This window comes from Anguilla anguilla, chromosome 4 (assembly GCF_013347855.1).
Source record: "Anguilla anguilla isolate fAngAng1 chromosome 4, fAngAng1.pri, whole genome shotgun sequence".
Classification (NCBI taxonomy): Eukaryota; Metazoa; Chordata; class Actinopteri; order Anguilliformes; family Anguillidae; genus Anguilla; species Anguilla anguilla.
In genome coordinates this window covers 24,931,238-24,951,793 of record NC_049204.1, presented here as the reverse complement: position 1 = coordinate 24,951,793, position 20,556 = coordinate 24,931,238, and the positions used below count along the sequence as shown (strand labels likewise).

The following is a 20,556-nucleotide window of genomic DNA, read 5'->3' as shown; positions in this document are numbered from 1 at the left end:
CTGTAACTGTAATGTGCAAGCGGGGAATGCTGTCTGTGTGTCTCTCTTGTGCTAGTGTTCCGCCTATGAGGTGAGAAAACATTTCCATTGTCAAGTGCAGGGTTTCTTACCGCTGTGTTTATTTGTTTGTTTGTTTGTTTGTTTGTTTGTTTTTGACCAGATCCTACAATTGACTCGCTCTCTATCAACCTTGCACACTGGTTGGTTACCTTTTACAGGTGCTTTTACAAACTGCTCAGCACATTATATAGATTAGGAACTTTCCATGGTGTGGTTAGCCTGTCAGCTAAAGGTACTGCACTCGAATGAAATCGGTGTGAGGCAGTAGTGAATGAACAATCATAAGCAACTTTAAGTTAATTGTGCAAAGCTTGCAGACTAGAGACAAAACATTTGAAGCAATACTAATGAATGGGGGAAAAGTTGGTATCTGTAGAGATGAGGTAACTTTTTATACACAGAAGACATAAACGCAAGTGAATGCCTCAGCATACAGAAATGTGTGCACTTCAGTACAGAAATGCATCAGGGTCCAGGAAAACTGATCAGTAGTTTGGACCAAATTGGATTGTGTAAATTGGGATCACAACTAGAGAAGTTTAGACACCCTTGTAGTGTATGTTAGAATATTAAACAAAAATATAGGGAATGTGTGTCATATCCACTTTTATTAGAATATCATATAATGTCATTGATACATCCACCTTTATGCAAATATATTGTACAATGACATGGTTAAATACATTTTACAATATATGTATATTACATTTAAACTTCTGATGTGACATTTTCCTTATGTTCCTTATATTTTTATTTAATATTTTACCATCTAGATCTTTTTCACAGACATCTTTGAAAAGCTGTTGTGACTTACACAGTTACCTGCCCATATTGTGGCTAAATGTATTACGGGACTTTATTTTTTAAACACTTATATTTTTCTTTATTTGTTGGTCTCATTCAGATTAAGTAGACTAGGCTAGTATTTTATTTTTATGCTAAACTGCCAGTGACAGAAACTGCTCTGATTTTTATTTTTTATTTGCTCTTCATTTTCTTTTCAGCTGTTTTTCTCTGTACAAATTGTGTGGCACCAGCTTACAAATTGGATTTCAAACAAGTACAAGTATAAGTGAGGTTACTGTATTAAAATATCTTTGAAAACTGTAAAATAACCCATAATCTATGTTGACTGGACAGAACTGTTGGGCGCAATGAGAAAAAAGATGCAAATTTCAGACTTATCTCAGAATAAAGTATGTTCAATGTACATGCAAACAAAAGTTAATTGAGGGAAAGTGAATAAAATAATTTATGGAATTAACAGTGTTTGGCTCTTCTATATAGGATTGGTTGGTCAGAAAATATGTTTGATCAGAAAATGCGTATTTTTTATTGTGGACAGATACTATATTCAGGGAATCATTACATTTTGTGTTCTTGAATTTTTTTCTTTAATTTTGAGTGTACAACCCAATTTTTTAAAATGAAAGTTGTATTCTAAAAGTTTATCCTGACAAAATAAGCTGTATCTAAATCACCATTTCGTTGTCTTACGACATGAATCAATGTGATGTATAGTATCTGCTATTTGACTTCATGGAAACTGCGTAGACTCCCTGCTTCAGCACGTTTTGAAAGAAGGCCGTGAGCAGCACTTGATCACGTGGAGTGTTGCTCCCTTCTCAATTTCCTAGTGGAAACTCGCTGTATTATAATGGGATTGCGAATTTAAAACAATCCTTTTACACGAACATCTAATTTAGAGAAAATCACGAGTACACAGTGTTTAGCGGGTATCCTTATGAATTTTTTTTATATTTGAAAATTAAAGAAAATATAAACAATCTGCCACATGCAGTAGGCGATTATTAGTATACTGCAGTAGCCTAAAATTGATGCAACCTTTTATGCCCATTGTGATACATATGACAGGGTTACTTACTTTCCACCGTGGAGCAGCCCACAGGCTGATTCTGTGAAATTATTAAATTAATCCTCCCATTTGGATCTGCAACAGAAGGCAGCAGTGATTATTTTCGTTCGCAAGCAACTAGAACTTAAAGAATTTATGTTGCGCCTTTATATCAAATTGCAAAAAATAAATGGATGTAAGAGTATAGGCCACTTTTTATTGTGGTATGTTGTCATGTTACTTTCATAAACAATTAAACCCGTTTTTATATTTTGCGTGGGTTGTTCATCGAAAATACTGTTGGTTAAACCCTTTAAAATAAAGTACATTAACGACTGTATAGGAATACGCTTTTCTAATGGAATTTCACTAACATAAAACCACTCAGTTGGCCATTTGGTATAGCCAGCTACTAACTTGTAACAAAGCGGGGTATGTTCATGCTTGCGTGGTTATATTTAAATTAAAATTAATTGGCTAATAAAGAGAATAACTAGGACCACCAACCGCCTTACAATTTCCGATACCTAAGTATGTATTCGTGTTCGCTAACAAACCTATCCGTCCCATAGACTGTATAACTACCCCAGGAAATGTGGGGCGGATAAATAGTTAATGCTCTTTGTTAACCTAGCTACGCAAATACTCTACTCGGGCTGTTTTGAGTTACTGCAGCTTAATGGACTACACCCACATTCTTAAGTGAAAATTCCGATTTGCCAGTGATCGCAATCTAAATACGATTTGTCCATTGGCCCTCAATTAAAAAATAATCGCTTCTAATTGGGAGTCATACCTGTCACTCATCTCACGTGCTCTGCAGTTCAGAAGCCGTTTGGTTTCCTGCCGGTTGAAGTGGGAGCGAAGCTGAAACCTTTTGGTTGACAGAAAATACATAGGCAGCAAACCAATTCAGCTATACTCACATTAAAAAACGCATCGTCGAGATGGGTACCCGGGATGACGAGTACGATTATTTATTCAAAGGTGAGAGACGACTTCAAGATTAAGAAAACCTGCGGCTGTGATGAGCTATGCTGATGTGAATCCAAGGAGGAAATCAAACGACCCTTGCTAGCTAGCGAACTAGACGCGACAGCGGCCTGTGCAGCCTTGCTTGTCTTCAACAGACTAGCTTGGTAACATAAGAACTGACCTGGTGCCGATAGTAGTTTGTGTTTCAGTAAACCGTTCGCTGTTGTTGTTTTTTTTTTACCGAAACATGTTCAGGTTCATAGTTAGTTATAACTATGTTCTTGAACCGAACAGCATGACGATGGATACATCTAGTTAATATTAGCTAGCTACTTGGATAGCCTGTATGATTTCCGCTTTTTAAGCTAATAACGGTATTCCAGGACCAAACACTCGATTGCAGCAATTCACAAAAATTACGTCCAAAAGTTAGCTATGTTTATTCAGTTCATAGTCATATAGGAATGCGTTTATGGACTAGTTTCGAAATTATGAATTTGTCAATGCTATAATGTATATTGTTAGGGGATATCATAGCTGATGTTATCCCACTATCGACGTTAATTACGGCGATGTTGTGATTTGCTTGCTAGCTAGCTAGTTAGCCTACAGGTAGCCAGTTAGCAAGAGCAAGCTAGCGTTAGGAAAGTTTGACGTTAGCTTGTGCTAGCTACGGAGCTAGCTAGCAAACTGAACTTAATTCTGCAATAACGGTAATGTAGAGCGTGTTCTTGTTATGACAACGGACATAGTCGTGAACAAAATGGTGCTTATTAATGTGCAGCTTGTTAGCTAGCTGTTTATAGTCTTACTTGGCATTATCACACGGGTTCTGTTAGCAGACTGTTAGCTACGGCTACCTTGCTTGCCAGCCACCCAATAGTCTGATTTATACAGACAGGGATGGCTTAACTTGAAATTCCTTGCCCCATGGGGGTGAAATTTGTTTAAGCAAAACGTCAGGCACGACGTCTATCTAACAAGCTATGTTAGTCCATGCTATTTGTCGCCCAAAGTAGATGGCTAATGATCATGCTTAATATGGGAGTTGGCTGCCGTTATTTCAAAATAGCTATATTGCAAGATAACTAACGTTAGCCCTCAACTGAATTTATTAAGTTGGCTTTCAATGATCAACAGGTTTTCCATCGAAAACAATCGATGATTCACCGAATTATACTTTAAATCTTTACCAGATTAATTCAACAACAGTTAATTAAACATTTTGCTCCTGGCTAGATAGACCGTTGTGTGAAGTTATGAAATGGTTGTAAACACAGTCCTGTGTCCGTGTTCCTATTTTGGCTTGTTTGGCTGGCAACGTTGTTGACATGAGTATAGTGTGTTGTAACTGAGGGGATGTAGCTGTACCCGCTAACTTAGCAGTCAGTTCAGAGTTTACTACAGTAGGGAAAGTACTTCTCATGATGGGGCTTTTCCCCCCAAATTAAACGCACAACGTTATATCTAAATGTGTTCAGAGGCCACAGAAAGGTATTCTGTCATTGGGAAACGAAGTTTTACTTTGGCCATTAAACCACATCAGTTTTGCGTAGAAGTAGGCTATTGCTTTAAATGAACCAATAAGAGTTTACTGTTTGTTGGGTGTTGTCTTGCCTTTTTACTTTGGCCTTGATTTCCGGTGTAATGATTTGCATAGATTTGAGCTGTTCCATATGAAAATGCTGAAGGGTTAGAACTTAGAATCGTGCCTGTTGGTTCTTGGTGCCAGGACCAAAGGTCAAATTTGTCATACCTTTGTTGGGCTGTGCATGACTTACTCAGTTATCAGCTTTTTCAAAGTGCTGAACACTTTACAACATGGTAATGAGAATGCTTTCAGTGTTGCTCATCCGGTGTTGAACTGACAGAGAGATTAAGTTGGGCCTGATGTAGAACAGACAGATATGTTTACATTAGTGATTTAGAAATGCGTTGACCATGTTGTAATATTAGTGTTAGTCATCAGTAATTAAGTGCTTGACACCTCCTGCTGATGCTTGGGGTATTAAAGCAGGCCAGGAATAAGTCTGCTACTATGAAATTGAGGACATGCTGTTGGATATTTTTAAGCATTCAAATGCATGCACTTGCCCATTACATGCAAATCAATTGAAGGATAGCAACTGGGCTTTTTTTCTACTTTATTAACAGACTACATGTAAACACAAGGATTGGGGGGTTGAAAGAGAGGGCAATTAATGTTGCTAAGCTCCGCTGGTTGACTGGTTAAGCCCTTTTATTATGGTGTCCTAGATTTGAGTGTGACACAGTGCTAATCTGGGGGTGTTTGTGCTGGCTTCTGCTCTCGGTGTGTCAGTGCTGAGTGAATGACTAATGATGACATGATGATGAGAGGTGGAATCTAAGCTATTTCTTGACAGGCTCAAACAGGGGTGTCTTCAGTTGGGTTGTGAAATTGTGGTAGTCCTGTGGCCCCATTTGCTGGGACTCCTGGGTGCTGTTAATGGAAGCCTGCAAGACTACATGTTTCTGACCCTGCCTGTTCACCACAGTGGTGCTGATCGGAGACTCTGGTGTGGGGAAGAGTAACCTGCTGTCCCGATTCACACGGAACGAATTCAACCTGGAAAGCAAGAGCACCATCGGCGTGGAGTTCGCCACCCGCAGCATCCAGGTGGACGGGAAGACGATAAAGGCTCAGATCTGGGACACAGCGGGACAGGAGCGCTACAGAGCCATCACCTCAGCGTGAGTGTGGGCTGCTGGGGCAGGAAGGGAGGAAGTGACATCAGGGGGTGGGCAAAGAGGGCCTGAGAGCGTTCCGGGAAATCACCTCACCTTACCCTAGCAGGAAAAAGGGTCTCAAAATGGCATGGAAACTTTCAGCATGCAGAGGGAACTCAGTGATCATCGGTGTGAATCATTATGCATTCGACAAAGCTGGAGTGTGTGCCACACCCTAAACATTAATTTTAAATTACCTGCAAGCAGCAATTACAGTGCCTAAGTGCAACCAAGACGGTAAATGTTTCACTTCAGAAGTTTCAAAGCCAAACACGTGCTTGAAGAAAAGCAATTTACATTGCAGTTCAGTAGGTCATGAAATGTTAGCTTGGTCAACATTGGCTATCATACCACACAGATGACCTTGGGTAAATTATGAAATGTTGTTTCATGAAAGAGTTACTTGTGGAATGTGTTTAAATGTGAATTAATTCCACAAGAATTTAAACTTCTCTCCAAATGAAACAAGCGAGAGAGAGAGAGAGCTAGATTCTGGGGGAAAAAACATTCCACCCCCCCCCCTTTGTTCTCCCTCCAAAGCCCCACCTTCCAAACACATGCATGCTCGCTGCCTGTCATCTGAGTACTTTAGAGAGGATCAGAGCATTGGAAAGTACAGTAGGGAGAGTGAAGCAGAGAGCTGTGCTGGTTGGTTGTTAAGATTTAGTCTCAGTAAAAATTTAGAGTGGCTGATTTCAGAGCTTTAGGCAGTCTGAGAGACCAGGTTGTTTTCTTAGAGCTTACAATTTATTGGTATCTGTCGGAATGTGAAGGAAATTTAATTTGAGGAACAGGTGTCTAAGGTGTTGCTAAAAATAAATTGCAGCTCGCAAACAAATAGACCAATTAAAAATAATCTTGTTTGCCCTCATCTTCTGCAGCTTTGTCCTGCAGTTAGCCTAATTTCGTTCTGAGCTGATATCCTAATTTGCATGCTTTTACTATTTCCTTGGTTTCTGCTGCCAATATTATTCTACACAAGAATGTGAATTATATTATTGACCTATTTAGCATTATGTGTATGTGATACATTTTATTACATTATTCTTTCATATATTATTCACACTAGTTATTGGTGTCAACCCCTAGGTTCAAGTTTAAGTTTTATAAGCATTTTGCAATAAATGTAAATAGAATTAACTGTGTTGGCTGTTTTAAACTATAGTGTTACCTGAACATTCTTTGTCGTAGGGATAATATTAGGATAAATTTTGTTGTGGTGGGGGTGAATGAAATGGCGGACCGAGGCTCACTGTATAATTCAGCATGGCTGCCTAACTGCGTGCTGCTGACAATAGTTTTGCTGAGTGTTTTCCTCCCTTCCCTTCGCTAGGTCTGCTCCCTTCCTTCCTTTAGCCTTCTGCAGCATTTGAGTCACGCGCAATTCAGAGAAACTCCTCTGGATTTTTGGCCTTTCAGCTGCATGTTCAGTTCAATTGGCTCTACAAGGCATGTTATTTTATATATAAACCTCTGGAAAACAATGTGATACAGGGCTAGCCAGGGATCGTGCACGCCACGTTTGCTCATCAGCGTAGTGGTTCATCAGGGGAAATATATTTAAAATTTTAAAATGTTTACAATTTTTTTATATAATGGTGTGAGAATTGTTCCAGCTAGCAATGCACAGTGGCTACATTCTGCATTGCATTTACATTTGGCGGTGATAAGATATAACACCAAAACAGACATCAGTGGGCTCAACATTACAGGTATTTTCTTTATGCTTCTGCATTTGGGTCCTGGGGCTCCCCATCTCCCTGAAGTCCCTGCCTCTTCCCTCTCAGGAGTTGAATCTTTGGTGGAACTTGCAGGGGGGGTATAGGAATGAATCCTCCAGTGTGTGACCTGTGCTGTTTCTATCAGGTACTACCGGGGGGCGGTGGGGGCACTGCTGGTGTATGACATCGCCAAGCACCTGACCTATGAGAACGTGGAGCGCTGGCTGAAGGAGCTGCGGGATCACGCCGACAACAACATCGTCATCATGCTGGTGGGCAACAAGAGCGACCTGCGCCACCTGAGGGCAGTGCCCACCGACGAGGCGCGCGCCTTCGCGGGTAAAGCGCCTTACTGGGCACGCTGCGGCTTAACATCAGTCACCAGCACGGCCCGACTGTCTGATTACCTCACGCTCTCTTTCCTTTTCCATCTCCAGAGAAGAATAACCTTTCCTTTATCGAGACCTCAGCGCTGGACTCAACCAACGTAGAAGAGGCTTTCAAAAACATTCTCACAGGTACGGAAGTCATGTGGGAATAATGGACGCATCTGATTGGTGATGGTCTGCTGAAACTGGAGTGCAGTAATACTGAGACCGTGTTCAGTAGTACTATGTACTCCTCCTAATCTTATGATTAATTCTATCATTTTATCTCTGGCTGACATTTCTCAGTGATGTAACCTGATGTTTATTCCTGCTGCCACTGACCGAGGCGCTTATTTCCGCTGCAGAGATTTACCGCATCGTGTCACAGAAGCAGATCGCTGACCGGTCGGCGCACGATGAGTCTCCAGGCAACAATGTAGTGGACATCAGCGTTCCGCCCACCACTGACGGGCAAAGGGGCAACAAACTGCAGTGTTGCCAGAACCTGTGACCCCTGACCCTCGTCAGGAGCCGACCCCTCCCCTATTCCCCTCTCGTTCCCTCTCGCCATTCATCTTCGCTTTGCTCCCTTGTTGTGCTGCTGCTGCTGCTGCTTTCTCTTCACCCCTCTGTGTTTTCTGTGGAGATTCTTCCTCGTCTATGAAGCTGTAACTTTATGGCAAACATTCCTCTCTGTTCTTTTACTGTACCTTTTATTACTTTTTTCCCAACCTGAACATTTCCTCTCTCTCTATCTTTTTGTTTTGTTTTGTTTTGTTTGAAACTGTGACAAGATTTTACTTAGGCGCTGGGAAGTTGGGCACTGATCATGTGACCCGCTCTTGTGGAAGGGATGGTGAGAGATCAGTCTGACCCGAGCTGCCGGGGGTGCCTGCTCGCATTATCTGGGCTCCCTGTTCTGAGCAGGGCGTGAAATGAGCCAGAGTGGTAGGGATCTGAGTAGAATCAAACATTGGCTGACTTAGACATGCCTGTCAAAAAATTGGCAAATGAATCATCTCGTCAGGATCACAGAGATACCAAAGGAAGGCTGCGTGCCCTGTAGTCAGTCTCATCAGAACAGTAAGCTGTCAAAACGACAAGTGGATGTGACTTTTCTAAAATAGTGTGCACTGTCTTTTATTATGAGTAATAGTCGCTAGATATGCGCCCTTTTACTTTTAATAAGGGTTCCTATTTTCTCTGCAGTCTATTTACAATATCTGATGGATTTTTACTGCGACAGAAACGGTTGTCCTGTCAATTATATTTCATATGCATCATCTTTAAAATAATGTAAACCACATGCATTGAAAAATGCCTCATGTTAAACCAACAACTAAATAAGATTGTGTTGACAAGTTGGCCTTTATAAGAATAGAAATAAGTCTGGTTTTGCATATGGAGAAGCAGTGTCCTAGAAGAAGGGTACAATCTTCTAGGACAATAACTAGTACTATAACTAGTAGAATCAAGAAAACGTCTCTGTCGGGATTGGCAGTGCTGCTTATTTGGGGGAAGACATGACTTTAGCAAAGCTTTTTAAATGCCTTATGTTGTCTCCAACTGGTAGAAATGCCATTTTGGAGTGTTCTTGCAAGTAATTTCCTGTCACACATCCAACAACTTGAAGCTTCACAGTTAAATTCATTTGTTCATTGTCAAATACCAATGAAATTGCACCAAACTGAATTTTTCCTTTGATCGGCAAACAAATGTTTGAACACTATTCATTCTTTAAAGTCCCTGAGCTTCTTACTTAATAATACTAAGTTTCACGCCCTGCAAACACTTGTATATGTAGAAGTTCAGGTTACATTGCAAGATTGTATCTCCTTTATTTTGATCAGCAAATTATGGGGTAGTATATGGTTGCCCCTTGCTCTTTTGCATGTTGATACTCCCTTGTAAAGTATATTAGACTCATGATTTAATATAGCAATTTTACTATGGAAGCAATACCTATCACGTTAATGTATATAACCTCTTTAAAGATAGCTACAGTCTCTTAATTGGTTTACAAGGTCTGAGTTTTTGGCATGATCTTCTGAAGAGACAGCTTGTGGCCTTGTTGAAACATTTCAGAAACCACCAGTATTCTGGTATTTCCTAACAGACAACCTGATCTTGAAATAGACACTCAAGAATGCATAGAAATGCAATGCTTAGAATCTTGTGCAATTCATAGAGAAGCTATGCTTGTACGCAAGAATAATCAAATGTCTTAAATATTCTTTCTGGGTCATATAAAAAAGTATAGTTATGTGGTCCTAAGAACAAAAGCAGTTGAGTATATTCAGCCGATACTGTTAGGCAATTTATTACAGCCTAGATAAAACATTTCTGAATGTGAAACTTTTCCTTTTTGTATGCTTGATAACACCACTTCCTAACAGATCTTTTTTCATGTCAAAGTATTCCTGGCATTCATAGAAAGCTAGTTATGAGAATTAGCCAGACCCTTCACCTGCAGAAATACAGCATTTGAAATGAATACCCTATTAGTTGATTTACAGAAATGAGTTTAATCATTTTGTTTTGAAATGTCCACTTGCAACACTGGAAAATGATTTTTAAGTGTGCTTTCTCATTCACTTCCTGTTTCAGCAATGGTTTCTATATTTTAAGTGCAATCCACTATGTAAATATATATACATCACTTAATTTGAGCATGGTTAATATGTATGGTGGATAAATAAGTTGCCAAACAATCTCTTGTCCTTGTATTTATTTATATGTGAACATTGTATACATTTTGGTTTTAGTAATGGGGCAGCTACTTCCAGAAATATATTTTCCTACGGTAGGCGGCAGCAAAAATAAACTCTCACATAAGCTAACATGTTACTGAGGTACGCTAATGTAGAATTTTCTGTATTTATTCTGTAATATTGACCTTTAATATTGACTCTTAAGTCAAACCCCCAACTGAGATAAATGGCCTGGTTGAATCTAAATATACACGAATCTCGCAATCTTAGCTGTGAAAATGATCAGGTAATAATATAGTTGTCTGTCAGATAGTTAAATTGGTATGTGGTGTCTCACGTCATTCATAATGTTTTGGATAGTACTCTGAATGATGAACCTGCTGCAAAAATATCAAAAAATGTGTCTTTGGCTTATCCAAAGCTATCACATAAAACTATGTAATATATAATTGATTTAGTTCCAGGGGCAGAGCGAAGGCATGTTTTCCAAATTGTTGTCCCCGTTATATACCGTATCAATTTCTTCGTTGCTGATTGGTTTATCTCGGTCTATCTACATGAGTCTACGTAGAACGAACATTCTTCAACCTCGTTAAGACGTCTGTGCTGTAAATGGTTCATTCTAAAGCCACGAGATACAGAAAAAACGTACGTCGCGCTACAGTTGGGAACGGCGGAAATCTGTTGTCTGATATGTCAGAGAAAGAAGCGAATAAAAATATTGACAGGCGAAGCGGCCCGGTTAAAGCATTATTCGATTCACCACAAGGTTCTCAAATTTCAGTTGGGGACCAGTATGTAAATTACATCGCCAAGAAATGGATATGCAATCCACAACGTTAGCTTGTGAGTATCCAGTTATTTTTTAAAATTCTTACATCGTTAACGTTATCTAGGTATTTGTACTAGCAGAAAGCTAACTAACACCACCAGTGTTACATGATATTTGAATGGCTTTTGTTAGTGACATTGCTAACAGGTAATGTATATACAGTTAACGGTAACTGTTAGTCTATACACAACTTGTCAACGAGAAAACCTTAGTTTACAGTGGGGGGGAAAATTTGATTGCATTTTTAGCTAGCTACATAATGTTGTTCTACTTAGCTAACTGTTTAGCCAGCTTTGTCAATATAGCTTACCGATCCGCAGACGTTGAGCTGACAAACTTATTATACTAATAGCTATATCGCCATTATTAACTAGCTAACGTTGTGTTAGATTCGACTGTTGTTACCTAGCGCTTGCTATTATACATTGGCTAGGTAACTTGTACAGTTAGCCAAGTTAGCTAGCTACCTGGAGACCTAGGTGGTGCACAAAAAGCTTAGACTAAGGTGTTTCATTTTACCAGGCTGGAATTTGTTTTAGTCAGGTCTTATTTTCGTTTGACCTTGTCAAATATTTCTGGCTGTATGCTAGCTAAAACGGTTGCTAGATTAGGTTTGTTTGACTGCCAGCTAGCTAGCGAGATATTATAAGCGAACTTGGTACGTTAGCTATATCGAGACATTTTGTTGTCCTGATATAACGTTATGATAGCAGGACAGATAACGGTAGTAATAAAGGCGAAAGTGACCGCGACGCTGCGGCGAGATAGCAGTGTCACAGCCTTAATTCTAGTTCCTTGTCCGGTTTCGGCGGTGATTTAACTGGTTAACCCAGTGTGGTGGTTCAGTACTTAGCGATAAATGCATTGTTAGTGAAAACATTTGTGGCAATATTAGCTTCATATCCGTCCTATGTATATGTATTATATTTGTCTAGCATCAATGCATGTGTAACGTTAGATAGCTAAAACCTTAGCTGCCCAGAAAACATTCCCAGGCGAGTGGACCCAGCGCTCTGTGATTTGCGCGTGGGGGTGGGGATCAGGGGCACGGGGCCGACCTTTGCCCACCGCACTATATGTAGTGAATTAATTTCTCGTTTGCATTAACCTTTAAATACTCGATTATAAACGACATTTCACTACATTAAGATACGGTATGTGACGGTAACCATTCTATTAATTTGGGCACAATGTACTCTTCACTACAGGGTGTCATTTCCACTACAGGTGACATGCGTGTGGCTAGCATGGTAATGCCCACAGCCCAAATGGGTCCTGTAGAGCTTGGAAAACAAAAATTTCTTAACACAAGAAAGAAAATCTGACTTCATAATGTGGCCAAAATGACCAAGTTGGACTTCCCTGATTAATAAATTGTGCTCTTGTGTTTGCAGGGCATCAGCAATAAGCATAGATGACATGAGGTCACAGACTACATCTCTGTCGAGTCCTAGGCCCCAACTAATTTGAACCAGAATTCCGAGGGAGCTGTGACCACTCCTCTTACGCCGCCTTTACTGGGATAACCATGACAACGGGTCAGTGTTGCCATCTCCCGGGCGCCCTCTGTGACTGTGCCAGCAACTCAGCGCTGTCCAAGACTGTGGAGGAGTCAGACATCCGGCGGGCGCCATACGTCACCCAGGTTACAGCCAAAGATGGCCGACTGCTCTCTTCCGTCATCAAGGCCTTGGGCACGCAGAGGTAGCTGCACTCCGGACCTCTGGTTTCAGTCGCTCTGATAGTCAGTCACTATATCATTTTCTTCCACAAGCTCTACTTTACCTGTCTTTCATTTAGGCGTACAGCATCTGGTTGTATTTTCAGTGTTCAGTGCTTCCCTGTGCTTAATGTGTATACATACATATTTACAAAAAAATCACAATTCCCCAAATAATAGGAGGGCGGTATTCCTTGTTGGGAAACAGGTTGGTGTATGTGATGGTTTCATACAGCATTCTCTCTTCACTGATTGGCTCCTCTCTTCTTTGCTGTGCTAGTGAGGGGCCAATGTGCCGGATCTGCCATGAGGGGGGCAGTGGGGAGGGGCTGCTCTCCCCCTGCGACTGCACGGGCACCTTGGGCACCGTGCACAAGAGCTGCCTGGAGAAGTGGCTGTCCTCCTCCAACACCAGCTACTGTGAGCTCTGCCACACAGAGTTCTCCATCGAGCGCCGCCCCCGGCCTCTAACGGAGGTAACAGAGCGGTTCCTCCGTCTCTACTGCACCCCTCCGTCTGCGTGGCTTCATACCCCGTTTCCTTCAATACAGTAACAAGGGGTGCTGTATATCGCTTGCTTTCATTATACCGACTAATGTTTGGTTTGGCACTATGAGTTGTTAGGATATGTTCTATTGCCTGAAATTTTAAGAACTGTTTTGACCAGATGAATGTAGGCCCAGCATCTAAAATAATCCTAGGTTATGTATAATAGTAGAGTTGTTGGTGGTGTGATCACTTTGATGTGTGTGACTGCAAGGATACATCTTTTCGTCCCTTTTGCAAAGCAAATTGTGTCTGGTCTTTGGACTTATTTGAATAACAAAAAAATCTAAATAAAAAAAGGGTGTGAGCTTTAAAAAGGATCCCTGCAGTGGCTAGGCTAACACTTCCATGTTTCCTTGTGATCTAGACAAATACGAAACAAGGATCCCAGTCATTTAAAAGTATTTTAAAATTGGATGTGGACTTGTACTGTCCCTTTTAACAATTACAGAACACTCCTGTTGCTATCCAAGGTGGTTATAGGCTTGAGTTTGAATAATGGAATATGAAGACATGCTAGGATGGTGGATCATGAAGTGAAACTCCTTCACTTCCAATAATGAAGCATGAGTGAATGTGCTCTGTAAAATGTATTTTATTTTAACAACTGGTTGAACTGTCGTTGGGATTTATGCTTTTGTGGGACAAGTGAAAAGCTTTTCACTTTTTGGTCTGACCGTAACAGCGGGGCCAGCCCAACAAACACAAATGTCTGTGAGTGACTGACTGACTGAGTGATGAAGTTACACCATTGGTCGGCCGAGTTATGAAGTTACACCATTGGTCGGCCAGATCACGTGTGTTAGGTCCAGCCATATACTAGGTTTTAACCTGGTCTTGTTTGTGATAAATCCAAGTGTTCTGTATTTCTTATGGGCGATTGCTCAAAATGGCTGAAGATGCCTCAGGGTAACTACTGAAAAATGCAAGAGTCAAATGCACCCCTTCAGCTGGGGGCTTCTTCCCTAAAACGAGTGTGGGGGGCAGGGTGTGAAAGGACCACCTGCCACCAGCCAGATACTGGTAAAAACATTATTTTGGCGAGTATTCTAGCAGCCAGTTTGGCAGGTAACCAGCCAGGTTGTGATATACTGTAAAAGGTATCATGTCCTGGTGGGGCGGAAGCACGGACAATGCATTTGTGAGAGGTCCCAGTTACTGACTGTTCTTCCAGCTGGCTTTATTGTGTGTGTGTGTGCGTACGTGTGTGTGTGTGAGTGTGTGTGTGAGTGCATGCACGCATGTGTGTGTGTGTGTGTATGTGAGTGCACGCACGCATGTGTGTTTGCGTGTGTGTGTGTGTGTGTGTGTGTGTGTGTGTACTGCACACGCAGTAACCGTGGCTCCCCTTGTCTCCCCCCTCACAGTGGTTGCGGGACCCGGGCCCGTTTAACGAGAGGCGGACGCTTTTCTGCGACATGGTCTGCTTTCTCTTCATAACGCCTCTGGCTGCCATCTCCGGCTGGCTGTGTCTGCGGGGCGCCCACGACCACCTGCTCTTCAACAGCCGGCTGGAGGCCCTGGGCCTCATCGCCCTCACCATCGCCCTCTTCACCATCTTCGTCCTCTGGACTCTGGTAAAGGGCCCTCCCCCCCTGGGCTGCCTGTCCCCTGGGCTGTCTGTGCACGCTCAGTCCTGCATTCGGGCAGTGCCCCAGGCAAAGCGTTCTCTCTCCGTATTTCCCATTATAAAATACGGCGTTACTAGATCACTTTGAGAAGAAGTGCGAGCATCAGCACTGGCTGGGCAAAATCTTCACTGGCACAGTTTTAGATTCAGTCCAAGATTGTGGAACTCATCCTTGCACTTACTCAGAATTACAGAAATGTACTCCTGCTAGAAGAAAAGTAATGTTCTTTAGCCTTAAAAGTATGCTAAACTTTCTATTAAATTAAGAGAGCTCAAAAGGTCTTTTAGATTCATTATTAATTATTCATGAAATCATTGTTATTATTGCAAGAAGGCAATGTGTTTATTCTGGAAGTGCTCTTGATAAACTCTCACATAGGCTGTGGATTTCACTATTTGTAATATACGGCACCTCTCAAGGTAATAAGGATGATGTAAGGGCATTGGTCTGACTCTTAGCTAAAAGTCAGTGCTCTTTTGTGCAACATTTTAGCTAAGACTTTGTTTGGTCGTAAAAGCTCTCTTAATGGTGTTTTTAGGATTAAATCTCAGAAGCTTTATATAGTCCCTGAACACTGGGCACTTCCTTTTGTGTCCAATTAATATGTCAGAAAATCCTGAATACATAGGGTTGTTTGTTTGAGACTGTTCAACAGGATGCGTACAGCCTAGATTTTATCATTTTGACAAAACTTCTGCTTTTAAAAAATTATTTTAGGGGTTAATTAATCGCAGACGTATCGCTAACATTGCAAGTGTTAGCTGTATAAAATTGTCAGTAATTGTAAGCACACAGTTGAATTGGAGGTCGCACCTTGCTATTCATGCTGGCTACTGCTGAAGTAATTAATACTGAAAATAAATGAAAATAATGAATGAGCAAGTCCTTATTATGAACAAGTGCAGTCTGTGCGTGTTTCTCTCAGTTATGCACTGTGTATGTCAGCTTGGCTGGAGGAGGCATGCCTGGCCTGTGTTGCTCGTACGTGAGCCGAGTCTAGACTGTGGACATTGCTACTCCTAATTTAAGACTTTCAGCCTTTTGGCAGCAGGGTTTGCTACGCTACACGGTCAGCAGCGGGGGATTCAATAAAAAATTCACCAACTGGCCAAATTAAAAAAATACCATTTTCAATACCATGCCATTTTCGGCATTTTATCAGCCACATTACCTTTTGCAGTATAACACTACCTGGTCGGTTACCTGCCAAAGTGGCTGCTAGAGTTGAAAATCTTGCCAGCCACAATCAAAATTTTACCAGCATTTGGCTAGTGACGGGTGTTAATTTCATACGCTGGTTACCGTTCTTCTGTTCAGTTTATGCAGTGTCTCTGAATCCACCTGCACTGCAATGTCTTTTCATCGAGTGTCTAATCCCCGCCCATGTTCCTCTCTCCTCTCCTAAGGTGTCATTCCGCTACCACTGTCAGCTGTACTCGGAGTGGAGACGAACCAATCAGAAAGTCCGCCTGCTTATTCCCGACGAGGGGGCACACTCCTCCCAGCATTCCTTGCTGTCCAGTAAACAGATGAAAAAGTTGGCTGATGAGACTGTCGTATGAGGGCGGGGGGACCAGAGGATGGGGGGGGGGGTGCGTGGCGTTGGTCTGCCCCAAAGTTCCGCTCCGAACTGAAGCAGTTGTGGACGCGTTTCTGTTTCGATTTTCCAAGTTTTATAAGCGTCTCGGCACTTATTTTTTTCACCTGTCTTGATTCCTTTCATTTTCAGAGCCTAAAAATGTAGTACATGCAGACTGAGCTGGTGAGCTGAAGGCTTGTCTCTATTCCTGATGCCTCATATGTTCCTTGCAAAGATTTGGAAGCCATTTGGTGGAGAGAATGGCCTCCTGGGTATTGTAGTAAGAGGACATGGGCCTGGACTGAGCTGCACTTGCATAGAGGAAACAGCTACTGTAGCCTAGAGCCTATACAGGGATCTAATGGTTAGAAGCTTTGCTGTTTTATTTAAACTGTTTTTTCTGGTAATCCTTCACAGCGAAGTGTAGCTGCACATACTCTTTCATGAAGGCATTTCAGCATGGCCCTACCCTGGTCAGAGTTTACCCAGCAGCTCCATTACAGGGGAACCATTAATGAGCAGTCAGAGCTTTGGTTCCTGTCCTTCTGTGGAAGTAGAGAATGGCCTCCTGGGTATTGTAGTAAGAGGAGATAAGCCTGGACTGAGCTGCACATGGATCTGCATTTGCATAGAGGAAACAGCTGTGGAAGTAGCAGGAAACAGGGTTCAGAAGCAGTGGTGGGTGTGTCCTCTCTGTTCTGCTTCCCACTGATACAGTGGTGGGCGTGTCCTGTGCTGCTTCCTTCTGAGGCTGAGTGGGACGGGTTTTCTGAGAGACCGCTGACTTTAGCAGTGTATGGGTGGCATGTAATTACAAATGACCCTTGTTGTTTTGCCTCTTGGGAGAGCATCAGTAACAGAAATATAGCCAAGGGTGTGTGCAATGAAACACAATGTCCCCACAGAGAGTGTTCTAAAACACTGTTACCAACATGCTCATTTTTGCACTATTTTGTTTTGTTTGATTGAATTGAACATATTTTGTCATCTGCTGATTTTGGTTTCCCTCCTTTCCGTATGCTCCCAGTGAAGTGAGAGTGAATGTGGGTGCTGGAGTGCCGGGCTGTGCAATATGGCCATTGGAAAGAACCGTTAGCACCATTTTGCACTGCAGTGATGGAAGCAGGCTGGCACAAGCGGGAGTTCCCTGTCTTCCGGAGGGGAAGACTGGGACTTTCCAGCAGAAAAAGGGCACCACGCCCCATCGGCTTACCACCCCTTCCGTGTTTTGAGCCTTGACGGAAGCGAGCAGGCCGAGCAGTCGCAGGTCAGCGGGACAGAAGAGCTGCGGTAGAGCAGCCTTACGCCGAGCCGAAGCAGTCAGCCTGCTCTGCAGCTGTGCGGTTCTACATGGCGTTTCATCTGCACCTTCCCACAGTCTTAATTACGCAATGTCTGGGCCCTCCGGCTCTGCTGTCAGCCATAAGACAGAAACGGGCTGCTCTAATTCAGACATACGCTCCACAAGGACACCAGCATTGCCTTTAAACACTGTGTGTAGGTAAAGAGTTTAACCTTTAATCAATAACCGGCTGTCCAGGCTCAGCGTATGTTCACCCAGTGTGTCCCTGTGAATGGAGCGCTTGGCGTTTGAAGCGCACTTTGAGCGGAAGGAGAGGAAGGGAAGTGCGGAGCGTAAAATGGCTGCTCAGAGGATGCCCTTGCCGCGCGACAGTTGCTTTGTCTGGAGAGAAATGCTGAAGAGCTGAGCCAGTCGGAGCGTGTGAGTTTCCATCAGAGTATTTAAACTGAAAGGACGGTCGTCAAAGAATCCACAGGCTGTGAATGCAGCTGTGCCGGAGTCTTCTCTCCTCCACCGTGCGTTTACCGGACATCGATCAGGCTGTGTGCGGAGGCCAGGTCTCACTGCATCTTCCCGATGGGGTTTCATAAGGATAGCCAGGGTTATGACACAGAGGTGTATTAATAGAAATGCCCTTGCTCGGTCCGTTCCAGTGCAGGCGCCTTCGTCCTTTTACGGCTCTTCACAGCAGCAGATGAGTTAACGGCTGGCCACACCACCCCAGGGAGATGCCCATTCATAAGGGGAACATGCTAAACTAGCACTTAGCGCTGACCTTCACCGATGCTCAGAGAATCGATTACTGAATAGGGCTGCAGCAGTGACAGTGCTCTCCTTCAACATGCTTTTTTTTGTTACATGTATTTGGACATTGTTATTCAGTAAGCTCATTTTTGAAAGGAAGGACTTCATGTTTTCTACTCTAGTCTAGTCCAGTATCCAGGGTTGGTTTACACATAGGATTTGTTTGACCTCGATGGTTGTTTTTGTTTTTGTTTTTTTCCCAACTTATTGAGTCAGTATTTGTGGGTTGTCCCTTATTTTCTTGGACAGAACTGAAAGTTCACAACTCGCTTTTCTCCAAAACTTACACCGTGCTGGCTTTGAAGGGACTTCAAGAGCGAAATATGACAGCTTTCCGCACTCTTTGGTTTGTGAATTTCCACATTGCAGAGAAGCAGTGGTAATGATGTGGCTAAGGTCCTGTGATTGACAGCAGCTGGAGCCTGTCCACTGGATGGGCTGTAATGAGGCCGGACTCACACCCAGCGCAGTTGGTGCATTCAGGTGCTCCAGACTCTGCAGAAGGGGTGGTAGAGTGGCGCACACAAAGGAGAAAATGGAAGTGGTCTCAAATGAAGAGCTCTAAAAGTGGGACTAAAATGAAAAAGGATTTTTGTAAATTGACCTTGTTCAGTGACCCATATGTGCTGGCCTTTTTCCCTTAAAATGGTCTGCTGTTCTGTCTGAGATGATGCACAGTATTTTTCTGTCTGGATGAATAAAATTGTTATGCATGCAATGACCCATGAACTGATAAAGAATACTGTACTTTCAATGTAATTTGGTAATAATAACCCTACATTCTGTAAGTGGTGAAATGGCAATAGGAGTCCAGTCAAATCTTAATCCATGCTTAGCATAGTGTGTGGATGAAGTGCCCAAAGCCCCAGTCTGCTGGTACATTATTAAATTTTAATAAAACTAGAAAATATTCCTGTATTTGGTCCTTTTTATCTCATCATAATCACAGGCAAGTGATTGACAAGCATTTTCCTTTTTAAAAAATGTGTGCTGAAATAAAATATGCAACCTTCGTCACACCGTTTGCACTTCTGCCCTTTTGTCGCTGCTTCTGAGTAGGATCTGAGAGATCAGTGACTCAGCTGCCTGGCCTCCCACTTCCCCGGTACAGAGCAGTCATTTGTTTAAACGGTTGTAACCCCTGAACTGGCCTTGTAGGTCAGCGGGTGTTTAGTTACATAAATCAGATGAATGGTAATACTACACCGCGTGAGCGAGCCGCTCTGTTTAGGACGGGGAGGTTAAGCCCCCAGCGAGTCTGCCTCTGGGGTGAAGAGCTCTGGCCTGCTCACGGCAGTATCTCCTTGGTGTGCTTCCAACTGAAATGCTGGTTGCTTTCCAAACACAGGCTATGAATCTTCCTGCGGCGTAGGGTGTTGCAACACTGAAAGCGCGGATCGAGGAGGAAGTGACATTGCGATCGCAACGCGGCCCGTACCTCGAACCGTAAAAGAGCTCTTCAATCTTCGGGACGGAAGAGTGAGAACAGCTGCAGAGGAAGTTTCTGCTGCGGGGGACCAGGTTTCGTTTCTTTCCCCTGCTACTCGCCCAGAGGTAGCCTGCGGTGAAGAACTGCCTAACGGCTGAAAGAAGGAAGGCGTTACAGTAATATCACCGCAGGTTACAGCATGCTGTTCTTTCCTAAGAAGCATGCATCATTTTTGGATTCTTTATTTATTAATTCATTCATTCATTCATTTATT

The 20,556-nt window shown here is 42.6% G+C and overlaps 2 protein-coding genes across 2 annotated transcripts; both read left to right on the top strand.

Annotated features, from left to right (window-relative positions):
- The first annotated feature begins 2,730 nt into the window (after positions 1 to 2,730).
- On the top strand, positions 2,731 to 10,438 carry LOC118225205 (ras-related protein Rab-11B). The gene is made up of 5 exons (XM_035413301.1): positions 2,731 to 2,902; positions 5,407 to 5,602; positions 7,505 to 7,698; positions 7,797 to 7,877; positions 8,093 to 10,438. Exons 1-5 carry the CDS (start codon positions 2,863 to 2,865, stop codon positions 8,236 to 8,238), a joined length of 657 nt encoding a protein of 218 aa, XP_035269192.1. The 5' UTR covers positions 2,731 to 2,862; the 3' UTR covers positions 8,239 to 10,438.
- Positions 10,439 to 10,592: 154 nt separating this feature from the next.
- march2 (membrane-associated ring finger (C3HC4) 2) lies at positions 10,593 to 19,870 on the top strand. The gene is made up of 5 exons (XM_035413300.1): positions 10,593 to 11,284; positions 12,665 to 12,974; positions 13,271 to 13,466; positions 14,904 to 15,113; positions 16,574 to 19,870. Exons 2-5 carry the CDS (start codon positions 12,799 to 12,801, stop codon positions 16,727 to 16,729), a joined length of 738 nt encoding a protein of 245 aa, XP_035269191.1. The 5' UTR covers positions 10,593 to 11,284; positions 12,665 to 12,798; the 3' UTR covers positions 16,730 to 19,870.
- Positions 19,871 to 20,556: the final 686 nt, after the last annotated feature.

What these genes read in the sequence shown, in the direction of transcription:
- LOC118225205 (XM_035413301.1), top strand. Translation starts at nt 2,863, where the DNA reads ATGGGTACCCGGGATGACGAGTACGATTATTTATTCAAAG. An exon ending in GTACGATTATTTATTCAAAG is followed by an intron (nt 2,903 to 5,406) that starts GTGAGAGACGAC and finishes TGTTCACCACAG; the next exon opens with TGGTGCTGATCGGAGACTCT. An exon ending in TACAGAGCCATCACCTCAGC is followed by an intron (nt 5,603 to 7,504) that starts GTGAGTGTGGGC and finishes TGTTTCTATCAG; the next exon opens with GTACTACCGGGGGGCGGTGG.
- march2 (XM_035413300.1), top strand. Translation starts at nt 12,799, where the DNA reads ATGACAACGGGTCAGTGTTGCCATCTCCCGGGCGCCCTCTGTGACTGT. An exon ending in GCCCCCGGCCTCTAACGGAG is followed by an intron (nt 13,467 to 14,903) that starts GTAACAGAGCGG and finishes CCCCCCTCACAG; the next exon opens with TGGTTGCGGGACCCGGGCCC. An exon ending in TCTTCGTCCTCTGGACTCTG is followed by an intron (nt 15,114 to 16,573) that starts GTAAAGGGCCCT and finishes TCCTCTCCTAAG; the next exon opens with GTGTCATTCCGCTACCACTG.